Genomic DNA, 26,372 nt, shown 5'->3' on the forward strand with positions numbered 1-26,372 from the left:
CCATATTATGGATAGGAAGAACCACTATCATGAAAACAGCCACACTGCCCAAAGAAATTAATAGAGTCAATGTTATTTCCATCAAACTACCATTGACATTCTTCACAGAATTAGAAAAAAACTATTTAAAAATTCACATGGAACCAAAAAAGAGTCCATATAGCCAAGACAACCCTAAGCAAAAAGAACAAAGCTGGAGACATCATGCTACCCAACTTCAAACTATACTACAGGGCTATAGTAACCAAAACAGCATGGTACTGGTACAAAAACAGGCCTTGAAACAGAATAGATAATTCTGAAATAAGACCACACATCTACAACCATCTGATCTTTGGCAAACCTGACAAAAACAAGCAATGGGGAAAGGATTCCCTATTTAATAAATGGTGCTGGGAAAACTGGCTAGCCATATGCAGAAACTTGAAACTGAACCCCTTCCTTATATCTTATACAAAAATTAACTCAAGATGGATTAAAGACTTAAATGTAAACCCCCAAATTATAAAAACCCTAGAAGAAAATCTAGGCAATACCATACAGGACATTGGCACAGGCAAAGATTTCATGACAAAAATGTCAAAAGCAACTGCAACAAAAGCAAACATTGACAAATATGATCTAATTAAACTAAAGAGCTCCTGCACAGCAAAAGAAACTATCATCAGAGTGAAATGACAACCTACAGAATGGGAAAAAAATTTTGCAACTTACCCTTCTGACAAAGGTCTAATATCCAGAGTCTACAATGAACTTAAACAAATTTACAAGAAAAAAAATCAAACAACCCCATTAAAAAGTGGGCAAAGGACATGAACAGACACTTCTCAAAAGAAGACATCCATACAACCAACAAACACACGAAAAAAAGCTCAACATCATTGATCATGAGAGAAATGCAAATCAAAACCACAATGAGACACCATCTCATGCCAGTCAGAATGGTGATTATTAAAACGTCAAGAAACAACAGATGCTGGCAAGGTTGCAGAGAAATAGGAACACTTTTACATTGTTGGTGGAAATGTAAATTAGTTCAACCATTGTGGAAAACAGTGTGGGGATTCCTCAAAGATCTAGAACCAGAAATGCCATTCAACCCAGCAATCCCATTACTGGATATATATCCAAAGGAATATAAATTATTCTATTATAAAGATGCATGCACATGTATGTTCAATGCAGCACTATTCACAGTAGCAAAGACATGGAATCGACCCCAAATGCTCATCAATGATAGACTGGATAAAGAAAATGTGGCACATCTACACCATGGAATACTATGCAGCCTTAAAAAGAAATGACATCATGTCCTTTGCACAGACATGGATGGAGCTGGAAGACTATCCTTAGCAAACTAAAGCAGGAACAGTAAACCAAATACTGCATGGTCTCACTCGGGAGCTGAACAATGAGAACACAAGAACACAGGGAGGGGAACACCACACACTGGGGCCTGTCAGAGGGGTGCAGGGGGAGGAAGAGAATCAGAAAAAATAGCTAATGCGTGCTGGGCTTAATACTTAAGTGATGGGTTGATAGGTGCAGCAAACCACCATGGCACACATTTACCTATGTAACAAACCTACACGTCCTGTACATGTACTCCAGAATCTAAAATAATATCTTTTTTTTAGTCTTAAAAGTTACTATCTATATAATAAAGTATACTTTTAAAATGACTTATAACTTTGTATAATGGTCTTATTGTTAGAGTTATAATATATTCCATTTATTTAGTTTAAAAATAAACTTAGGCTCATGCCTGTAATCCCAACACTTTGGGAGGCCAAGTCAGGAGAATGACTTGAGTCCAGGAGTTCGAGACCAGCCTACGCAACATAGCAAGACCCTATCTCTATTTAAAAATAAAATAAAATAAATAAATAAAATAAATTTATGATTTTAGCCAAATCTGAGGAGTGCTCAACATAAAACAAAAAGCAGCTAAGAAAAAAGACTACAAAAGATCAGAAATAAATACAGATAACTAACGTTATATTTCCAAGTTTTGATATTTGGGATATTTGTGCATTCCATCTCAAATGCCATAAAATATTATCTACCTATGTATAAGTGTTAAAATGCTATGACATTGTATGTTTCCTCTCCAAGTTTCTGTTATATGTACAAGTGACCTATGTGCCCCAAAACAAGGGCTATCAAACATAAATCTGCACCAAAATTCATTACGAAAATTTTGTTAAAAATGCAGTTGTCTAAGCCCTCCTTCTGACCTAATGAATCTGAATCTACCCTAAAGGAAAGCTAATTTTATAAAGTAAACATAAACTCTCAAATAACTGCACAGTACTTTGCTTTCTAGACTCAGTTTAAAACACCCTTTCATAGTTCTACAGTTGTACTAGCCATCAGTACTACCTTAGGACCACACCACGAATGTCAATGAATAAATGCACTGTCTTTTCTCCACAGATTTTACCTGACCCTTCCAGATCTGGGGTAGGTGTCCCAGCTGGGTTTGGTAATAGATGCTCTCACACACCCTGCTTTCCTTTCATAATTCTCATCAGATTTGTAACTATTTAATATCCAGATTTCCTCCCAAAACTATAATTTCCACGGAGGTAAAGACTAAGTCAGTCTTGTTTGTGGATTTAGCTTTAGGCCTACACATAAATATTTGTTTGAATGAATAAATGAATGAGCAGGGGTGATACTATTTTTAAAGGAGTATGAACTTTGTCTTGTAGGCAACCAGAACCCAAAGGAAAATAACTTGAAGAAAGGTGTGTCTTTTTTTTTTTTTTTTTTTTTTTTGAGATGGGGTCTCGCTCTGTCGCCAGGCTGGAGTGCAGTGGCGCAATCTTGGCTCACTGCAACCTCTGCCTCCCGGGTTCAAGTGATTCTCAAGCCTCAGCCTCCCGAGTAGCTGGGACTACAGGTGTGTGCCACCACACCCAGCTACTTTTTGTATTTTTAGTAAAGACGGGGTTTCACCATGTTGGCCAGGATGGTCTCGATCTCTTGACCTCGTGATCTGCCCGCCTTGGCCTCTGAAAGTTGTGTCTTTAGAATATTAACCTGGCACTGCTCTACGATGTGACAAATTAGAGTAGACCAAGGTGGGGGAACAGGAGAAGTGTGAGTAAATTATTGTAACCATCAGGTGTGATGTGGTAAGGACTTAGGGAGTGATAGCAGTGGAAGTGGAAAGAAAGGAATGTTGGAAGCATTGTGAAGGACTTAATGATATAAGGGCTTAAGGGTATAAAAGGAATCAAAAGTATCAGCATTAGAAAGTTTAAAACAGAGAAGGGAATTTACTGCTTCATCTCACAGCCCAGTCCACAAGCAGGTATGGCTGGATAGAGTCTCAAATGACTTAATTCTGTTTTTCCTCTTATAGTCCCTAGTGTTGAGAAGTCTCTCTTGGCATGGCTAGAAATATGGCAGCTGACAGTTGTAAGATTATATCCTTACAGCTTACTATCTGCAAAGCAAGAGGTCCTGTCTCTAAAGGATCAATCAAATCTACTGGAAGGATACTATCTCTACATGCCTGTGAACCAGGCTAGCCAGATCATCTGCCCACCGTATGAAAGAGCGGGGACACTGTAATTGATGGACTCAGCAGGACCACCTGGAGTCAGGGAGGAGCAGTTCTCCAATGACAGTGATTCTGCACAAGCAAACAACATATATCCTCTCTAAAATATAACTGAGCTTTTTTGGCCAGAGTAGCTAGATTTATTCACTGTTTTTGTCTCCTTTAGATATCCGTAGACCCGTATCTTGAGATTTACAGCCATACAAATAGCTCCATAGTCACCAGACTAGATTATCATCTATATTTAAAAAGGCAAGTAGAATTTACAAGTTAAGACAGAGAATAGGAGACCCAATTGCCTAGATTTCAGTCCATATTCCACAATTCACCACATACATGTTACTTCTTGATTTCCTATGAAAATAAGAATAACAATACCCCATAAGAATATTTTAAGGATTAAAGGTATACATAAAAATGTACTTAGAAGAGTGACTTCCAGATAATAAGTGCTCAGTATTACGTGTAATTATTTCATATATATATAAATGTATAAGGACGTATATGGTATTTGTATAAACACAAACCTTGCATGGAAAGACTATGTTAAGAATGATTTTTACAAGAAATCTTTCTAACCATGGTCAAATCTTAATGCTCACCCTACTTGACCTATCAGTGCCATTAGCTATGCTAATCACTCCCTCCTCCTTAATACACAGTTGGTCCTCTGTATCCATGAGTTCTGCCTCCACAGCTTCAACCAAGTGTGGATTGAAAATATTTGGAGAAAAAAAAAAAAACATTGCATATGTGCTGAATATGCACAGAGTTCTTCTCTTGACATTATTTCCTAAACAACACAGTATAACAACTACTTATATAACATTTACATTGTATTCAGTATTATAAGTAATCTAGAGTTGATTTAAGGAATACAGGAGGATGTGCATAATTTATATGAAAATACTATGTCAGTTTATATATGGGACTTGAGCATCTACAGATTTTGGTATCTGAGTGATACCAAGGGATGACTTAGGACACCGTTCTTGGTCTTCCTCCCAACTGAATGTTCCTTCTAAGTCTCCTTTGCTGGTTGCTTTTCTCAGACCTCTTAATGCTGTAGTGCCCAGAGCTCAGTCCTTATATCTCTTTTCTGTTTAGACTCACTCTCTTGCAATCTCATCTAGTCTCTTGGACAATTAACTCCCAGATTTTTATTTCCAGCCCAGTTCTCTCTTAATCCTGAACTTGTATATCCTACTCTCTACTTTGCAACTCTATCTTAAGGTCAATTCAAATTCAATTTTGTCCAAAACTGAACTCCTAGTCTTCCCCCAAAACCTACAGCTTCCCCATCATAGCTAATGGCTGTTCCATCCTTCCAATTGCTCAGGTAAAAAATCTCAGAGTTATTCTTTACTTTTCTCTACCATCCATTAGGAACTCCTACTCGCTCAATCTTCAACACAAACCTAGACTCTAACCACTTCTTACTAACTCCACTGCCACCATCTAGCTCCCAGCCAATATCACTTCTTAACCACTATAAAAGGCTCCTATAACAGGCATCCATCCAGCTTCTGCCCTTGCCCCCCAATCTATTATCAAAACAGCAATCAATGTGAGCATTCAAAGCATGTCAGATCATTCTACTGAATTCTAACCTCCAATGGCTCCCTATTTCACTCAGAGTATGAGGCACAGACCTTACTGTGACCTAGAAGGCCCCACATGATCAGCCCACCCTCATTACCACCCTGACCTCAACTCCCACAGTTCTCCTCCTTGCTCTTTTTGCTCCAGCCACACTGGCCTCCTTGCTGCTTCTCAAATACACAAGGTCCACATCTGGCCTAGAGTCCTGATACTGGCTTTCTGCCTGAAACGCACTTCACCATCATATGTGTATATTCCCTCAAACTTCAAGTTCACTCAAATGTCGCGGTATTGGGCTGGGGACGGAGGCTCATGACTGTAATCCCAGCACTTTGGGAGGCCAAGGCGGGCGGATCACGTGAGGTCAGGAGTTCAAGACCAGCCTGGCCAACATGACAAAACCCCATCTCTACTAAAAATACAAAAATTAGCCAGGCATGGTGATGTATGCCTGTAATCCCAGCTACTCGGGAGGCTGAGGCAGGATAATCGCTTGAGCCCGGGAGGCAGAGGTTGCAGTGAGGCAAGATCACGCCACTGCACTCTAGCCTGGGTGACAGAGTGAGACTCCGTCTCAAAAAAAAAAAAAAAAAACAAAGTCACCTTCTCAACAAGGCCTGCCCTAATCACTATATTTAAAAATCAGTTCCCACCACCACCTCATCATCCCGAATTCTCCTTATTCTTCCTTTTTTCCATAGCACTTTTCACCTTCAAGCAAACTTTGTAATTTCTGTATTATGTTGCCTGTTTATTGCTGGTTTCCCCCATAGGCAATGTGTGCTCCCCAAGAGCAAGTATCTTTATCTACTGTATTGACTGCTATATCTATATATATCTATATGCCTGACACATGACATGTGGTCAATAAATACACAGTAAGTTAAATATTTACTCAATGAATCTTATCCCACATTTGACTTTACCTTTGTATTTCCATACTTTAGACTATGCTATTTTAACTGGGCTTATTCAGATGCAGGGAGGGAAGCCAAGACAGCTTGATAAGGGTAAAAATGGGTATAAGGTAACATGAAATTGAAGAGATCATTGCGTTAAAAAGAAAAACTCAAATTTACAAAATGCCTGATTTATATTACCAATATGCTTTATACTGGATTACTAAATTACAGGCCAGTTCCCATGATTGTTATGTCCAAAGTCCAGGAAGTAACTCTTTTAAGAAATATTCTAGAGTCTTTTAAAACTAAAAGTGTCCTGAGCTATCAATTATGTCTTTCACAAATGGGGAAATAAAATCTTTACAACTTTTCCAGGATGAAACGACTAGTTACAGGAGAGCTAAGAACCCCTGACATCTGAAACAACTAAACTCTCATATAAGCAGATGACGAGTTTTCCTCATCTATAGAGAGTTGTCATCTGACATATGGATCTGTTTCCTTGAAAGATTTGCCATGGTTTTCTCTTGGCTCCAACAATCTACGACCACGAATGATTATAATTTGGAGTTTATAAAACCAGAGTTTTATTCTTATTGTATAAAAATTCATTGTCAGACTTACTGAGGTATAATTCACTCATATATAGTAAAATTCTGGATGTGTTTTTTAGGTGCCCACTTCTATGAATTTTGACAAATATATACAGTCATGAAACCACTACCACTATCAAGACATAAAACGTTTCATCACCCTAAAAAGTTCCCTCCCCAATACCTACCCTTTAGCAACCATTAATCTTTCTTCTTTCCTTATATTTTTTACCTTTTCCAGGATGGCATATAAATGAAACTGTACAATATGTAGCCTTTTGAGTCTGGCTTCCTTCATTTAGTATAATGCATTTGAAAGTCATTACCTTGTTGCATATTTCGGTACATTAGCCATTCTAAAAGGTGTGTAGTGGTATTTCATTGTGGTTTTAAATTTGAATTTCCCTAATTACTAATGACATTCAGCATCTTTTCTTATATCACATAAATCTTAAGAAATGTCCTCACAATTAAACAATTACTTTCCCATGGAATGAATTAGTATGGGAAGGAGGACTGGGGTAAAATAGAGCACAAGATTTTTAAACTTGTTATGTATTCATCCTAAGGCTATGAGAAGATCTATGAGATAATACATATGAAAATGCTTTACAATATATAAAGTACTATTGTAAATATAAGGGACTACAATTGTTATTAAGTGCTAGAAAGTTATCAGATTTAAAAACGGCACCAGGGAACTCACTCTCTCCCAGACAGAAGATGAATAAAACACTGCCTGCCCCAGCTATACGATCTCTGTCTTTTGGAGGTGTCCTGAATTAAGCTAGTTGTGTTGGAGATAAAGTCCTGTTTTCAAATATAAATGTAACTTCTTTTCATAACAAATATAACCAATGAGTTCAGCATTCAATAATGACAAGAAATAGACCGGACGGGGTGGCTAACGTCTGTAATCCCAGCACTTTGGGAGGCTGAGACAGGTGGATCACAAGGTCAGGAGTTGGAGACCAGCCTGGCCAACATAGTGAAATCCCGTCTCTACTAAAAACACAAAAAATTAGCCAGGCATGGTGGCGGGCACCTGTAATCCCAGCTACTTGGGAGGCTGAGGCAGGAGAATCGTTTGAACCTGAGAGGCGGAGGTTGCAGTGAGCCAAGATAGTGTCATTGCACTCCAGCCCAAGACTCCTCTCAAAAAAAAAAAAAAAAAAAGAAAAAAAGATAGAGCTAACTTCTGACCTGGTTCTTCCTCCTGTGACTGACATCTCACTCCTAAACAATTTTCAGGTTTCCAAAAACTAAAAAGATGACTTGTCCATTTGTCTTTTAAGAGCTTCTACCTTTAAGTACCTTTAAGTGATAAATGAATTGAATTTTACTGAATAAGAGTCCCTAATCCAGGAGTTTCTAAAAAGTAAATAAATAAAAGCAAAATCACCTAACCAAGATTCCTCGTAATATCTGGATAGACAGGCTGATAAAAACTAATAGTAAACCACCTACGGTGGTTCTAGATCTGAATAAATACTGTCGGACCATACTAGATGTCTCCCTCCTGAAGCAAGAAACCAATAGGCAGAAAACACCAACTATTTGGAGCATGGTTCTAGTTGAGAATGTTATTCAACACCTAAAGGGAAAGCTTACCTTTCTTTCTTTTAGTAGCTTCTTATAGCCATTTGATCCAAGTGACAATAAAGTAATAAGGACATCTAAAGAAGGTGAAGCTGAAGCTCTTCCTGAAATAAGAAGAGTAAGTTACATTAAGAAGACTGTGGGGGGTGGGGGGGGTAGCTTTGGAAATTAAGATTTATTACAATAGCCTATGTACAAATGGATTTTTGTTTGTTAGTTACTTTTTCTGAAAAGCAAATTCTTTATTTACCTGGATACATCTTGCTGATTTCCTGAATGAAGGAATCATTAAAGCCAGCAATTATAGCGCCACCTACTGGAACCATAAAATTTTTGTCCAAGCTCTGAACAAAAGCATCTATTCTACCAACTCGAGCCCCCTAGAATCAATATAATATTACATATTAGTTGCTAGGAAAACAGATAACTGCTATTAACAAACAAATACCACAATAAAAAATTATAACTATTTGAGTTAATTAATATATTAGCCTGATTTAACCATTTTACGATATATACATGCATCAAAACATCAAATTGTACACTGTAAATATATACAATTTTTGTCAACTCTACCTTAGAATAAAAATAAACACCATTAAAACAATGCACAGGAAAAACAATTGAAAATTTTTGTTTTTATTTTCTTTGTAATAGTGCCAAGAAAATGTTTATAAGTATTAAACAAAAATTTTTAATGGTGCTCCTTATATGTGGAACTTCAAGCTTACAACCTGCTTTCACACATAAATCATTTAATCTTCATATCAACTCTGTGAGGCAAGCACGGTTTCAGTATCAGCTCAGGTGGGAACTTTAATGAAACAAAGCTTTACACGTTAAAATTTGATAAGAAAGAATGGATTCATCCCATGCCTCTCATCTGGGCTCCTTTTTTGACAACAAATGTCTACAATGGGTCCTATAACTATTAAGTGGTTTTAAACACCCTCGGTGAGTTCGAGAGTGGCCACCATAACCTAATGGACTATAGCCATCCGAGTTGCCAAACAGTTAATTATACATGTGCCTCTCTTTAATGCTTGGACAATCTACTACCTGTATGACCATTTTAAGCACTCAGATAACAAAAAATAAATGCAAAGTTTTACTTTTAACATCACTTAGTGGAAATTTTATTTGTATACTCTTGGCAATTCTAGAAGCAATGTTTCTACATAACTCATGCTCCCTAATATTATAAACTTAGATGATTTCATTCCACCGCAAATGAACTTCCAGTGAAAATCTAACATTCTGGTGAAAAATTGAATACTTACCTACTAGAAATGTAAAACTAAGTTCGGTCCTCATCCAACACAGTCTATGACCTTCTGTCTAATGTGCTTCAATTTTCTCCTCTTAAAAATAGAGATACTATCTAAATTACAACTAAGATAGTCTTTTTCTTTATCTGTAGCCACAGATTTTCAATCTGTACTCACAATCTACATTCCTATTAATATTATAACCATATTTGACCTTCATTTTCACACCTCACTATCTGAGGGAGAATAGAAGGAGCAGATAGCTGGCCTAATCTAAGAGTCGAGATCCAGGCAACAGGTGGAAGCAGCCGAAGCAGGAAAGAGGAGCAGCTGCTCTGGAGGCCATTATACAACTGTTCAAATCTTAACCTTCCTCTTCCTCTTCTTTCTAATTTCCTAATAAACCATGATCAGAGAAAATCTCACCATATCACAGGAAAACAGAGAGACGCATATAAGATGAACAGAATAAAAAAAAAAACTGGAAAACATGCAAAGTAGCAGCATATAAAGATAAGTGGAACAGTCAGAGTTGCCTTTGTATTAACATTTTAGTACTGTCCAAGGCCTCCTGAGAGAAACAGGAACCTAAATTGGAAGCAGAAGTACTAGAGGAATCAGTGCACCAGACTTTGCTAGAACCCTTCCATCACTAAAACACAGAAAGCATTTAAAAGGCAGCACATTCTGTGACAAGAAAACAAACAGGCCAGACCCAATCTCAAAAATGGTACAGACCCCCTTTTTTCAGCTACATCTAAGTCACCAGTATATGCTCTAAAATCCACTCTCGAAATACATCTGAATAAAAGCATTTATTACCACCTTTACAACTACCACCCTGGCCAAAGTCACCAACAAATCTCATATGGGTTGCTACAACAGCCTTCCACTCTTGCCTCCCTGCAGTCTATTTCCCACATAGCATGTCACTCTTTCCTGCTTGAAATCCTTCCATGGCCAATGATCATACCAAAAATAAAATCCCAAACCCTTAACACACCTCAAAGCTCTACAGCCACTGTTCACCTTGTTCATTATGGTTCAGCCATACTGGCCTCCTTGCTATTTCTCACATATTCCAAGCACACTCCTGCCTCAGAGTCTTGGCTGTTAGCTTCTGTCTGGAATCTCCCTCTCTAGAGAGCTGCAACGCTTCCTCCTTCACGTCATTCAGAGCTTCACCCACGTGTACTTCTTGAAGAGTGCTTCCCAGATCACTCCATCTAATGACATCCAACCTCCCCAAATACCAGAGCATTTATCCAAGACTTGTCATACTCAAGTTTCACTCTCTGCTTTCCCACAAAAAATAGAATGCTCTATGAGGGTTAAAGATTTTGTCAGATTCACTATTTCATCTCCAGTTCCTACCCTGGTGCCTGGTACACAAGCAGGAACCCAGAAAGTATTTGTTGAATGAAGTGACAATTGGGTTTGTGAATAAACAGTAGTAACACCTACTTCTCTCAAATTCTTAATAGGCAAAGTTGCTGCTTCTCACACTTTTGGAGCTTTACAATCCATTCTGACTCAAAATAATTAGCCTTATATGCATATTTTTGTGACTCTACTATATCCCTCTCCATTAATCTATCCTAACATCCATAATTCATGAATCTCTTAAATTCATCATTTTAGTAAATATAAACAGAAATATAGGTTATTCAAAACTGACTTCCCCTGGGGGTGCGGTTATGTGCATACAGAATATATGCTCAGCATTAAGTCATTCTGGGGCCTCATCTTAAAAACAAAAAAGTTAAAAACATAATGTTAAAATAAAAATTTAAAAATTTATTTATAGTTCTTTCTTCATTGATTGATTCTTGCAATATTATTTTCTCAAGAAAAGACTCATAGTATTAGTACTTTAGTACTTTGTTTTTTAACAGAAAAATGGGACTTTGGAGTCACACTGAACTAGATGGGCTATTTTGTAGCTATAGGACCTTAGGCAAGTCACTTAATCCCACTTTTTTTATTTCTCCATGTGCAGAATGAGAATGAGAAGTACACCTTAAATTGTCAGGATTCAGCTGATAACTTTAAAAGACTAATAGGGGGCCGGGCACGGTCCGAGGCGGGTGGATCACGAGGTCAGGAGATTGAGACCATCCTGGCTAACACGGTGAAACCCCTTCTCTACAAAAAAATACAAAAAATTAGACGGGCGTGGTGGCGGGCGCCTGTAGTCCCAGCTACTCAGGAGGCTGAGGCAGGAGAATGGTGGGAACCTGGGAGGCAGAGCTTGCAGTGAGCCGAGATCGCGCCACTGCACTCCAGCCTGGGCGACAGAGCAAGACGCCGCCTCAAAAAAAAAAAAAAAAAAAGCCTAGTAGGATGCCTGACACATGGAGAGTGTGTAGTAAATGGTATATATTAACAATAAGGAATATTGAGATGAATTAAAGCTAACTTTAATTTTTTAGAATGTCATGAAACAGCAACCTGCACTCAAGACTCAAGTATTCATTTGATTTAAATCAATAGTGCCACAACCTCTTTTCATGAAGGCCAATTTGGGAAAAATAGAATGTTTACATATTTGCTATATTTAATAATTCTAATGTTCAATAGCACAGTACAGTGACTATAGTTAACAACAATGTATTGTATATTTCAAAATACCTAGAAGAGAGGATGTGAAATGTTCCCAACGCAAAAATACATAATAAATGCCACGTAATGGATAGCCTAAATACTCTGACTTAATCATCCCACAATCTGTACATGTATCAAAATATCACATGCACTCCATAAATATATCCAGATATTAGGTATCAAAGAAATTTTTTAAGAAATGTCAACTTTAGAAGGTAATACATTATTTGCAACAATATCTGCATTTAAAAGTTTATTCATCCATCTTATAGTTTTATTTTTTGGTTAAAATTTTAGTAAAACACCTCCCAATGCAGAGAGGTAATGACAAAGCACAGTATTAGGGATGTGCAACTCCAAGGGCACCTTCTTATTGTATTCTGGAGCTTTTTGTTTTGTTTTTTTGGCGGAGTCTCGCTCTGTCGCCCAGGCTGAGTGCAGTGGGGCTATCTCAGCTCACTGCAAGCTCCGCCTCCTGGGTTCATGCCATTCTCCTGCCTCAGCCTCCTGAGTAGCTGGGACTACAAGTACACACCACCACATCCAGATTTTTTTTTTTTTATTTTAGTTTTGTAGAGATGGAGTCTCGCTTTGTTGCCCAGGGAGGTCTCAAACTCCTGGCTTCAAGTGATCCACAAGCTTCAGCCTTCCAAAGTGCTGGAATTACAGAGGTGAGCCACCATACCCACCCTCTCTTAGTTTTAACCTCTTCAAATGCACCACCAAATTTTCTAGTATTTAAAAATATGTTGTATCATTAAAATGATCATTATGAAAACTTTATAGGCATCTGAAGGGTACAGAAATATAACACTAAAAAAAGTACATGTACACAATGAATATAACTATGTAAAAACAATATGCATATAAAAAGAGAAAAAGTAAATACATGAATTGTTAAGGGTATTTGTTAGGGTAATAGCATTATGAGTGATCTTCTACTCCTTCCTCACTTTCCTAAACTTTTAGTAATGCTGATGGTATTTGACTTTTAAAAGAGAAGCTGCTAAAAATTACACAGAAGAAGAGCAATGGGGAAAGGGAAAGGAAGAATAAAAATCAATCACTGAAATAAAATGTTTTTCAAGATTTCCAGTGTAGAAAATTGTACCCTTCCTCTATGACCATACAAATTAGATATAACCTAGTCTACAATAAGTGAAGAAGCCTTAAAAAGTTAAGGAATAACAAAAAGAAATACCAAGGAAATGGTAAACAGTCTTTCTCTAAAGGTTTTAAGAAATCCCAACACACCATGCCTTAAACCCATTCCACCTCTGGACTTGCTATATAAATTAATCCATTTCCTTATTGGTTTAAGCCAACTTGAGTTGGGTGTCTGTTACTTGCTGCCAATGACATCCTAACTGATACAAAGTTGAGTAAGGAAATTAAGCAAATCAGCGATTACTATTTCATGTAAACCACATTTATGTAAAAGATGATACTAGTATACTAAAAATAATATAAAAGACAAAAAAATGTACTAGATAGTATCTATCGTGCTTCAGAGCATTTACCATATTGGAGTAGGCCACAGCTAATCTGTGAATAACTTATGCCCCCATAACACAAATCACACATGTATGTCAAAACTGAATGTGTATATTAACATCACTATGCACACAAACTATGTAGTCCATATCATACATGCATAAATACAATACTTCATTTATTCACTGACTGTTCAGTAACCAGTTATTAACTGTCCATTATGTACCAGATATTGTCCTAAGTATTGAGGGCACAGCAGTGAACAAAACAAAGTTCTACCCCAACAGAACCTTAATTCTAATTACTGTCAATAACAAACATTATATCAAATGGTGATAAGTGTTCTGGAGAAAAATAGCAAGGAGCCATCAATTTTAAGAAACATCATTACTTTATATGTCACTACGTTAAAAAAAAAACATTGCCTATTAACATTGTAAGATACCACTGATAAGACATCACAATTTCAGATGTCAAAATGTAGAACATTGCATCTTAAAATCAATGAACATGGTAAAAAAGCAAAAAGAAGGATAGAAAATGCTAGCAACGGCTGGGCGCAGTGGCTCACACCTGTAATCCCAGCACTTTGGGGGGCCGAGGTGGGAGGCTGGCTTGAGCCTAGGAGTTTGAGACCAGTCTGGGCCGCATGACAAAAGCCCATTTCTAGAAAAAATACAAAAAGTTGGCTGGGTGTGGTGGCACACACCTGTGGTCCCAGCTACCCGGGAAGCTGAGGTAGGAGGATCACTTGAGCATGGGAGGTTGAGGCTGCAGTGAACTGTGGTTGCACCACCACACTCCAACCTGGACAACAGAAAGTGACCCTATCTCAAAAAAATAAAAAAGTAGAAAATGCTAGCGAGGAAGGGGGAAGTATTAGATAGGGTTTGACATGTATGTCAAAACTGAGTATATATATTATCATTATGCACACAAACTATATAGCCTGTATCATACATGTATAAATAAACACAATATTTCATTTATTCATTCACTTTGTTCAGTAACCAGTTATTGATTGTCAATAATAACAATCATTGATTGTCATTCCTTTCTGAGGAAGTCTCACTGACCTAAAGAAAGCTACGTAACTCTCTAGAAGAGCAATCCAGTGAGTGGGATGAGCAAGAGCAAAGGCCTGGAAGTGCAGGCACATGACAAAATGGAAAAAAAAGTAAGGCAGCAAGGATGGTTGGAGCACAGCAGGCAAAAGGAAAGCAGTGGAAAATGAAATCAGCAAATCAGCAAAGGCCTGAATACACAAAGCCTTGTAGGCCATAGTTCTTATTATAAGTGACATGGGAAACAAAGACATATTTTCAAAATTAGAACCTAAAACAAATGACAAGGATCTAGCTGATGCTTAAAAAAAAATACAAAAACAGCTATATACTAGCATGTTTATAAATGAAGTCACTTCTAGTCTAAGATAATAAGGTACAATAATTCCTTATAGACCAAATCATATATTTTTTAAATGGTATAATCCAGTATATTAGAAAAATGAAAATCCTGGTAATGAAACAGTCTCAGAAAGTTAAAAGTTAAACTACTAAAGTAGTTCTATGTTGATTTCAGCCTACCAAAGCTATCAGTCCAATTATCACCATAGTACCAAAGAATAATGACTTTTATTGAGAGATTATCAGATGTAAGTTCCTAACACAACCTGAAACAGAGAGTCATAAATAACTGTTTTTATGATATCAGATTGTAAGAAAAAGTAATAATCCTATAATATGGTAAAATGAATTTTTCCTTGACATATATATCATTTTAAACTCTCTTACCTGCTGAATGAGATGCATACACTTTGAAGACTGCACTCCATAAGCATTATTGACTATATGTGGAATGTCATAATTAGCACAAATCACAGCCAGTTCTTCTAATCTATAAACATAAATATTCAATAGAAAGACATACTCACACTGTGCTTTATAAATGATAGTGCAGAAACTTTTTTAAAAATTTAATAGTTATCCTTATGTACACCAAGGGGAAAAAACAACAAACACTGAAATTTCTATTGCAGTATTTTGACATGTAATTCAGCAGCTTGGAAATACATAGCAAGCTCTTTCGAATAAACCTAAAAAGGCTTTTAAATTAATGTTATCAATATATGAAAAAAAGAAAAATTTATGTAGATGGCAAATCATTTTAAAATTAAAAATTCCCTAAACAGAAAGCCAGAAGATTATTTATAATGACCCCTCACAAGATGGTATGCTCTTTTTTTCCACTTTTGGTTGCTTACCATAGTGAAGCTAGTATCTGCAAAATAATTAGCATATCTGGAATCTTAAGAAATCTCACATTAAACATCTCATAAAATAAAAAATGCATTCTCAAATAGACTTTAATGTATTAAAAAATACAGAACATTAAAATGTGTCATTACCAAAATAACTAACATTTTCCAACAACTTGGATACTGAGGAATCTTCTAAATAGCTACTGGTTTTAAATCCACCCTTATCTACTCTTACTTTTTCATTTTACACCTCTCATATTAATCTAATTTGAGAGTCTAACTTTATGCAAAGTAAGGTAATAAATTTCAGTGACAGCATAATAAATAGATGTTCTTTCACAAAGCCAAATACTTCTTGAGACTGAGCTCATCTTTAATAGAAATGTCTTCATGCTATGAGATTAAAACTAAATCCTATGTTTTAGTAAAATTATTAAAAGTTTTCTTTCTAAAGTATGAAGAATTTGAAAGCATTTTTATGCAAGTAAAGTCCTTTTTGACAGGATATACTTCAAATATATAGTTTGAATTACCGATGTACGCATAATACATGCCCTATTTCTAGTAGATGTCATTAATACATTTTTAACTGTAAGTAGGAATACCATTATGTTCATCTGTTACAAGTTTTTTTTTGTCCAGTTTGCCTCAGACCAAAAACAAGTTATCACCTTGCTTGCTTGAAGTCTTATGAATTAAAAACTCATTTTATCGTTCATTTTCACAAACCCTACAAATTGATATAGAAATCCTTTTTGTTACTTCAAACTAATCAGATGACGTTTTTAACAAAATAGACCTTCTGGGATACACCAAAGTATTTTCTTCGTAAAATAAAAGGCACTTTCATATGTGCGTGTTCTAATGAAAATATTCCTTAATAAAGAACTTCTTTGAAAATAAGGCTCCATAACATTAAGCTCTATTTTTAAAAGAAAAAAAAAAACTTGTGAGTAGTTTTAAATAATCTGAATTACCTTAATCTGTTAATGGTTAGGGTGTGTTAAAAAAAAAAAAAGTATTAAATGAAAGGAGAAGCAGAAAAAATATTTTTCATATGTATCAAATTGTTTTCTAACTTAGAAGCCAATTTAAGGTGTTTATCAGTTAAAAGAAATAATACCCTTCTTTTTTGCAATATCTCCCTTAATTGAATTTCCTCCACAATAGTTTTTGTCTGATTAACTAATAAAAACAAAATGTATACTGTACCCAAAAAATTAAGACTATAAAGGAATGAAGCTGATGTAAAAAAAAAACATGTGGTTTTAAAATTTAATAAAGTCAGAAATTCAAACATTACTGTGCATCACCCTTTTCCTAAACTTCACTCTTATTCAGAAATATTCATTATATAACGGTGACAAATGAGAATTTTTCTGACTGATAAAAAACTTCATTAAATTTTTTCTAAACGAGATAATACAGGTAAAACACTTAACGCTGTGCCACGCATACTATAAACATTCAACAGACGTTAGTCAAAATGAAACAAAAGCAAAGTATCCACAAGGATAAGTAATCCAACTAATACAAATATCCATATGCTGTTTTTCAAAATGTGATTTCTATCACATTAAAAATTTTATAGCTATCAAAACCATCAATAAAGAACAATGCTTATTTAATATTTCAATACAAATTTGAAATCTGGTAAGTAATGAATAAACCACAAAGCATATGAAAAGTAATCTTAGAGTAGACAGGCTCATGAATGTAGCAAGGTAAATTTTTAAGAGCACAGTTAAAAAACTGTCTCTTACAATCTGCCTATAAGACAACAAAAGCCAACATGGCATTCATTACTGCCAAATAATGTAATTCCATGCATTAAAACCAAAGTATAACTTGATGCTACAAGAAAAGCCCGAAGTCAATATAGTTCTTACAAATTATTACCACTTCCATTCAAAATGTTAAAATGAAACAACAAGAAAAATTGTAGTCAAAAACAGAAATCTGTATTACTAGACCTGAGCCTATTACATTTTCAGAATAAAAATGTGTGGCTATCCTTTAGAAGAGTAAACCTTTACTTTTTCTTTCCTTTTTGCTTTTATTTCTTAAATATTTGTATTATTCTCAAAACGCAGACAATGACAACCACTATGCACACCTAAGGTATAATCTGAGTTAATCTTCCAATTACAGAAATGTGAAAGTAAACAATCCTAATTTTTTTTAATTTATTAATACTGATAGCAATGAAAAGAATTAAACCCAACATTTAGCTTAGAAAAGAAACTTCTATTAAATAATAAGAAAAAACATGCTAAGAGATCAGAAACAGGACAAAGAGCAAGAAAACAGAGACGGTCTGCATCGACTCAGGTGATAAAGGGAGCTCCCCACTCTGTACTAGTTATTTTTCCTTGTTATGTTTCAAATGGTTGGTTTCCTAAGCCATTAACGCTATTTCCCCACAAGGTCAATCTATTCTCTTAGAAAAGACCATTCACCTATTTATTATGAAGTGTTATTTAAGCATATTTGAGAATTAGTATATCATATTTTATTTAAAAGACTGATAAACAGCTAAAGGACAATATTCACAAATCATTTACCTATCAGGCACCCTTGGAGCAAAACAGGATGTAGTAGAATGAATACACAGAATGTAATCAGGCCCAAGTTCCTGGACTTTAGCCTCCACTGCTTTCAGGTCTGTACGAAGCTCGTCACCTTCCAAAACATTTTCTATCACCACAGGCTCAAAACCTAACCAAACCAACCAGAAAACAAAATGATAGTGTGAACTAAAATAAGGGAAGATCCTGAAACTCTAGGAAGCATGCTATTCTACACAAGAACTCTTAATATTTATTTCGGTAAATTAACCTTCCTCTGGTAATAAACACACGGCTCAGTACTGGTATTAGTCAAAGGCATGTCAAAATAATGTGAGAGACTACTACACAATTTTAGGACCATAAGTCTGTTTAACACTTGGATATGACAAGAATGAATTCTGGAAAGCAAGGAAAACAAATGTTAAATAGATATCTATAGAAGTAATAACATAGACACTGATGACAAAAAGGATCACTTTAATCCAGTTCAATTTCAATCCACAGAAAAGTAAGTCTACTTATTCTCTGGTGATATTTCTGTTTTATTTTAAAGTTCACTTTATTTCAGAGATGGACATAAATAATAATACAATTCACTCAGTGAAACAAATCACAATCATCTACTTAACGTTTTATCTCTAAAGAAAAACATAATAAATTTCAGCAGCCTAAGGATCACTGATCTATCTCATAGCCTACAAAAGCCTCCTATGAAAACAAAATGTATACTGTAAATTTTGCATAAAAATTGTTTTCACATTTTCAATTAAAACAGTACACTTAACTAGTATATAAGCAAAGGTCCCACAACAAATAGTAATTATGGAACCATAGATATTTAGGTATCCATAAACTTAAAAGTTGCATAAAGTAATACAAACATTAAATTTTGTTACATATATTTTACCACAATTTTTTCTTTTAAAAAAGCAATAGAGAAGAAGAGTTAGTTTATTTTTCATTTATCTATCTTTATATAAGAAATCTGAATTTCCTAATTATGATGTTTAAAACATTATATATGACACTTCTCTTACCTGCAGTGATCATGGATTTAAAGCAGGATTTCTGGTCTATTCGTGGCCATATAATATACTTTGCCTTTGGTCTTTTGTGTCGTAATGTTAAGAAACACAGAGTTAGACTCATACCAGTTGCCATAGGAACTACAAAGCAGTTGGCTACTGTATGGACACCTACAAATGAGAAGCAAAACAGAAATCTGTTATCCCGCTAAGCACCCAGCAGCCTTCTTGAGGAAATAATATATTTCATCTATAAAATAGTAAGAGTCGTAGCCCTAGTGCTTCTGTTTCTGTACTCACTCTTGGGAAGCTCAATGCCAAATTCAACTTCTGGGCTTATGGCTCTGATTTTCTATCTTATTCTAAAGACTTTTTATTTTAAAAAAAAAAGTCTTTTCGGCCGGGCACGGTGGCTCATGCCTGTAATCCCAGCACTTTGGGAGGCCAAGGCGGGCGGATCGCAAGGTCAGGAGATCGAGACCATCCTGGCTAACACGGTGAGATCCTGTCTCTACTAAAAATACAAAAAAAATTAACCGGGCATGGCGGCGGGCGCCTGTAGTCCCAGCTGCTCAGGAGGCTGAGGCAGGAGAATGGCGTGAACCCAGGAGATGCAGCTTGCAGTGAGCCAAGATCGTGCCACTGCATTCCAGCCTGGGCGACAGAGCGAGACTCCGTCTCAGAAAAAAAAAACAAAAAGAAGTCTTTTCAAAAGCCACTCATACTCTTTTTGGAAAGGGGCAATAATAAATGAAATGAGTCAATGGTGTGTGTGTGTGTCCAGTCAGCCAAAAGCATTATGATTAAGATGGTACATACCAGCCAGCTTTATAATGTCCAGGACCAAAGAATTGGTAATTTTGTTCAAAAGGCTAGAGCCTGCAGCTTTTGGTTGCACAGCAGAAATATCACCCGATCGTCCAATGCCATGAATGAACCTAAGCAAAAAAATGGGCCAAAAACTGGACAAATACATTCAGCATTCCGAGTAATACAATGTACAAATATGCAAATATAATAACCAAAAAAACACCAGGAGCAATTTTTGGCTGTTACAGATATATGTCACAAACTATTAATGATGTGGAACTCTCCTACTTAAATCGAAACAACTTCATCAATTATGCTGTCATAGCTAGTTTCCAAAGACGGCCACCATCAATTCTTTTTCTCCCTATGCCCACGTGCTACTCCCACACCAAGAGATGGAGTCTACTTCCTCTCCACTTGAATCTAGGCTGAACTTAGCGACTTGCTTGGCCAGGAAGAATCTAGCAGAAGTGACTGTGTGAAATTTTCATGCTAGGCATACCTTCAGATGACTAAACTCTCAGCTAGTATCTGACTGCAACTACATGACAGACCCAAAGCAATACTTACCCCGCCGAGCCCAGTTAATCCAAAAAGCTATGAGAGGTAATAATAAATGTTTTAAGCCACTTAATTTTAGGGTTGTTTGTTCTGTAGCAATAGAAAACTAGAATATATGAAACATTAAATTATCTTTTTTTTTTTTTTTTTTTGAGATGGAGTCTCCCTCTGTCGCCCAGGCTGGAGTGCAGTGGCGTGATCTCGGCTCACTGAAAGCTCCACCTCTCAGGTTCCCGCCATTCTCCTACCTCAGCCTCCCGAGTAGGTGGGACTACAGGCGCCCGCCACCACGCCGGGCTAATTTTTTTGTATTTTTAGTAGAGACGGGGTTTCACCATGTTAGCCAGGATGGTGTGGATCTCCTAATCTCGTGATCCGCCCGCCTTGGCCTCCCAAAGTGCTGGGATTACAGACGTGAGCCACCGTGCCCAGCCAAATTATCTTTTTTCTTTACTTTTCCCCTAATCACACACTGGGCTAAGTTCCAGTGATGGTTCAAATATTGCCTTAATTTTAAAAGAACTATATGCTCCTAGAAAATCAGTGTGCAAATCTCATTTTAAATTAGACGATATTATACATTGTTCAAAGATACCTCTCAATACTCCTTAAAATAAAAAACTCTTTTGTAATTTGAGTAATTTCTAATTGACAGTCAAATGTATCAGAAATTCGGTATGGGGGATTATCGAAGAATACTAGTGTTGTACTTCCTCACCACTGAAATCTCATGTACAAAATGTTTCTTACATATATTATCAACCGTGTTACCAGCAAACTGTTAACTGAAATTTTCATCCAAGTTAGGCATTATCATCAGTTCTGACTGCAGTGGTTTTTTACTGAAATACAAATTCTAGTATGCCCAGGAAATTTTCATTATAATGTAAAAGCATGGAAGACAGGGGTTTCATTTAAAACAGCTTACACTTCACAGAAAGTTTAGCGGACAGGGCAAGGAGTGATCATATTAACTACCAATTAAATCGTTATCAAAATTGATGAAAACCTTTCTGCAATAATGCAAAAGAAAAAGGTCACTTAATAATCTAATACACCTTTCCCTGTAACTATTGCAACAGAGAGGTATTTATAAAATGGGATTCAGTTTAAACACAGTTTAAAACAATTTAAAGTTGATAACTATAAATCATTCTAAAAAAAAAAAAACACTACCAATGTTAGAAAAGAAATATGGAAAACTATAAACAACCTTAATGGATTTTGACCTCTTACAACCAGATATGTTTATTAGGGTAACCGTTCCTAAGAAAATGTATAGCCTGTGTTAGTCACCCAGAACCTGACAGGGTAACTCCACATATTTGTACTCTATTGTCTTTGAAAATCACCTGCTGAGATAAAATTGTTTCCATCTCCCTGTTGCATTTGGTTTACATATCCATTAGAGCAGGGAAGAAGTGGTTTACAAACAGACATTTGATAATCTAATAAGATGAATACTGCTGCCATTATTTTGAACCAAAAATAAATAAACGATATATCTCCCTTACTACTTAAAAAAAGATACCTGTAATGACGACGAGCAACCAATGCAGATGCCACTCTCCCTTCCCTTTCTCCCACACCACAATTGCCTAAGAAATTGTTGCTGTCCATGATTGCAAGTTCATGTAAAAAGAGTTCAAGTGTACTTTCATCCCAGCCATTCTCTGGACACTTGCCCTTAAAAAAAAAAAAACAAACTTATGATTATATTTAATAAAGCTATCGTTCTCTGGAACACTACAGGAATACATTTTTTCTTTTTAATGTGTATTTTGCCACGCTCCTTGTTTTCTAAAATTCAGGCATAAATTCACCACTATATAGAGACCGCAAGGAGGCAAAACGTTTGTACATTTGATTACAATTATTTACAGATTTCGAGAAGTGATGATAAATGCATACAATGAGGTTTACTCAGATATTTAAATTTCCGTAAGTGAAACTAACTGAAAACCAATACACCACATCCCCAGTGAAGATGCTTCAAACCAGGGCGACTGGGGCGGTGGGACGTGGAGAAGGGCGGTAGTTGTCAAACTTCAAAGAAATATTGGCCAGGCGCGGTAGCTCACGCCTGTAATCGGAGCACTTTGGAAGGCCAAGAATGGCCGATCACTTGAAGTCAGGAGTTTGAGACCATCCTGGCCAACATGGTGAAACCCCGTCTCTACTAAAAATAAAAACATTAGCCGGGTGTGGTGGCGGGTGCCTGTAGTCCCACCTACTCGGGAGGCTGAGGCAGGATAATGGCATGAACCCGGGAAGCGGAGGTTGCAGTGTGCGGAGATCGCGACACTGCACTCCAGCCTGGGCGAAAGGGCGAGACTCTGTCTCAAAAAAACAAACACACCAAAACTTTTAATGAAATTAAAATACAGTAACGCTGGCAGGAGGGAGACCTGTGAAGTTCCGCGTTAAGCGCGTGGTTCGAGTTAGCAGACGGTGGTCTACAAACACCATTATGTGCTCTGAGTCGTTGAGGGTAGTGAAAGATGGAGGTGCGAACTTTGCCCTTTCCGCGAATAAAAAAGTACATTGGGACTTTCCCTCACTTCCGCATTCTGAAGTTAGAAACAGCGGGACTCAGAACCCCGACTTCAACACCCCCTCCTAAGAACACCCTTTGGCTTTCACTGGCTTTGGCAAGGCTGAGAAGGCACAGACCGCAGTCGGTCAGCTAGGGCAAGCCAAGCTGAGACAGACTTGGGACTAGTCTCAAGCAGCAAAGAGCTGCCGGTGAGGCAGCACCAGCGGGGACGCCCGGCGGGGCCAGAGCCCCGGGGTCGCGCGGCAGCTGGGGAGGGGACCGACAGCTCGGTACCTTCTCCAGAAGCAGCCGTATGAGGTGCTCATGCGAGCGGCGGGCCTCATAGCCCTGCCGCACGTAAGCCGGCGACACCAGCCGCTCGCCCGCCGCGAAGCTCTCGCGGTTCATGACAGCGGTGGCAACAGTGGCGAATAAGCGGGAGCACTAGCTCCACACGCCAGACACAAGACGGAACCAGAATGCAACTCGCCGCCTGGACGGTACGGCAGCGCCTTGGGACAAAAAAAAAAAAAAAAAAAAAAAAAAAAAACACTTCTCGTTCGTGTACATGCGCAGACCTTCTCAGATGGCGCTCCAGGAGGAAGTTGGCGTATTTGAGCATGCGCGAGGGAGTCCGCGCTTTTCGCTGACTTCAGGCAAAGGAGGGACTGAAATTAGCCCAGCCCCGCTGCAGCTGATTGGTCTAGTTAAACCCAGGTGTTCCTGATACGAACTTCAGGAAAGGATTTTGCACTTGTGCAGACCGGGCGAGCAGAATAAGAACCAGGTACGTGGGTTTTTCCAAGTTCTGTGTTTCAGTCCTGTTGGATGGTTGAGATCTGTGCAGGGTCTGTACTTCTGCCTTATTCAAACTGTTTGTCAGATGCCAGAACCTTCGATCTTTACTTTGATACATTTCCACACTTATTACTGCCTCGCAACCCCATAGGAAATAGCAGTGCCCCACTCCTTTTCCTCTTTACACTACTGTTTAGCCATAGCACTTACCACTCACCACGTGACATGCCAGACGTTTGTTTATACACACACACATCCATGAATGTAAACTCTCTAACCTAACGGCAGGGCCTCGGTTTTTGCTGCGGTGCCCCCCTCCCCCGGGCACCTAAAATAGTGCCCAGAATAAAGTAGGGCCTAAAAAAAAAGTTGATATTGAATTAATGAATTAGTTTGACCATTCTGAAACTATCCCCAAGAACATTTTGTAAAATTGATTAAGGGGGCGGAAAAAATCCAACTAGGCTTACAGCTGCTGTTATTAAGCCAGCTTGCCGTATGGCCGCCTTTCTTGTAGCTGGTTGCTACTTACTACCCCAGGAGAATGTGGCCTTTGTCACAAGACTCTTCATTCTTTTTCTGCTCTATAGATAAAATCTAAGACATTATGAGAAGATAAGCTTTCTAGTTGCATTGCTTCTTTAGATCCCGCATACCAACAAAACTAAGGATGCCAGCTTGTCTGGAAGGCCCAATAAAAAGCTGATTCATGGAGGAATGCAATTGTCACATCCTAATGATTTCATCTCCCTTACCCTAACGAATCCATAACCCCAAATTTTCCAGCCCCTCACCCTCCACAAATCCCCTTAAAAACCTTTGCCTAGAACCCCTTGATGAAATGGATTGAAGCTTGAGAACTCTTCCTGTTTCCTGGCTTGTAACTTGTGATTATTAAAACTCTTTGTCTGCTGCAAGCCTGCTGTCGGAATATTGGTCTGTTCCTGCACAGCGGGCATAGGAACCTGGCAGTCCTGTAACAATTCAACAACTTAGAGGTTCACTGCTGGAGATCCCTGCCTTCAGTTTCCTTACAATCTTCATCTTATGTGAGCCTACAGTAATTCCTGACATTGCTTTCACCTGGTGGTATGCCCGCTTGCACTGATTCACACCCACTAGCAAGAGCCGATTGTTAAATGTTCAGTGATTTTGTGAGCTAGTTTTTAAATACAGCCACTCAAAAATTATATTAAAAGCAAAAGTAAAAATACGCAAAATTCATCACTTCCTAATTATTTTACATTTTACTATTATCTATGCTCTTCAGGTTATTTACATGCATTTTATCTATATGGTGGAAATTCAATATAATGTTATACTACTGCACATCTTCCAACTCCCCTTTTGATGATGTCACGTTGGCCATGGTGAGAGCATTTACACCATGGAAATCAGTAAACACCACAAATCAGGCCCTTACCCTCCAACCCACTCCCCTAGAAGTCAGTTGTTCAACATGTACCAGCTCATCACTGTTTCTACTGCATGTTCCCATGGCATCCAGCTATTAATATATATCAGTCTATTTATGGTATTTGTTGAATTACATTTCAATTGTTAATTTTCTGTCTCAACTAGACTGTGAGCTCCTGGTTGACAAGGGCTATATTGATATCTGTGTTCAAAGCACAGCACTAAATACATAATAGCTGTTTGATAAATATTTGTTGAATGACATAGAGCATTTAACTACTTTAAACAGAAAGGTAAACCACAAAACAACAAGAACTTAGCTTACTTTCTAAATGACTATTTTTCAAACTTTTGGAAAGTTGAGTTCTTATTCTCAAAATGCAACTATTTTTGCAACTTCTTTGGAAAAGCCTTCAAAGCTGCTTTGTCAATCACATGCAAAATGTGCAAAAATCCCAAAATTAATGTCATTACTGAATGGACATGCCAGGTTTTTAAGCTAGCTTGTTCTCTCACCTTCTTCACCATCTTACTTCAGAAAAATGTTTGCCTGTTTCCAAAAATTAGTCATTGTCAAGATATGCACTCATTAAAGGTATTCAAAAGATACCAGCTTTGGAAGCAATTTCAAGAGAAGTATTCTAAAATTACTTTCATCCATTCACTCACCCAACAAGTATTTATCCATATCCCCATTTTACAGATGAGGAAAGCAAAGCTCAAGAAGTTTGAGTAATGTATTTAAGGTTATACAACGAGTGAC

At 37.3% G+C, this 26,372-nt stretch overlaps 2 protein-coding genes across 10 annotated transcripts in view; one reads left to right on the forward strand and one right to left on the reverse strand.

The window, feature by feature from the left end:
• SEPSECS (Sep (O-phosphoserine) tRNA:Sec (selenocysteine) tRNA synthase) overlaps positions 1–23,915 on the reverse strand; it is a 72,077-nt gene extending 48,162 nt beyond the window's left edge. For 4 of the 8 annotated variants that reach the window (XM_055245899.2, XM_055245903.2, XM_055245900.2 and 1 more), the window contains exons 1-8: positions 23,690–23,878; positions 22,391–22,545; positions 20,308–20,426; positions 19,501–19,659; positions 18,458–18,611; positions 15,427–15,529; positions 8,518–8,647; positions 8,280–8,371 (exon numbers count right to left, since the gene is read on the reverse strand). In XM_055245899.2, the coding sequence (XP_055101874.1) occupies positions 8,280–8,371; positions 8,518–8,647; positions 15,427–15,529; positions 18,458–18,611; positions 19,501–19,659; positions 20,308–20,426; positions 22,391–22,545; positions 23,690–23,803 (1,026 nt within the window). In that variant the 5' untranslated portion in view covers positions 23,804–23,878. Of the gene's footprint in view, positions 1–8,279; positions 8,372–8,517; positions 8,648–15,426; positions 15,530–18,457; positions 18,612–19,500; positions 19,660–20,307; positions 20,427–22,390; positions 22,546–22,940; positions 23,196–23,267; positions 23,655–23,689 lie in introns of those variants that run through there. The other 4 variants (XM_055245897.2, XM_055245898.2, XM_055245904.2 and 1 more) reach the window with 4 other exon arrangements.
• A 139-nt stretch (positions 23,916–24,054) lies between these two features.
• PI4K2B (phosphatidylinositol 4-kinase type 2 beta) overlaps positions 24,055–26,372 on the forward strand; it is a 105,183-nt gene continuing 102,865 nt past the window's right edge. For both annotated transcript variants that reach the window (XM_055245914.2, XM_063619769.1), the window contains exon 1: positions 24,055–24,182. The gene's annotated coding sequence lies outside the window, so the exon portion shown is untranslated. The remainder of the gene's footprint in view (positions 24,183–26,372) is intronic.

Source organism: Symphalangus syndactylus, chromosome 16 (genome assembly GCF_028878055.3).
Source record: "Symphalangus syndactylus isolate Jambi chromosome 16, NHGRI_mSymSyn1-v2.1_pri, whole genome shotgun sequence".
NCBI classification, from domain to species: Eukaryota; Metazoa; Chordata; class Mammalia; order Primates; family Hylobatidae; genus Symphalangus; species Symphalangus syndactylus.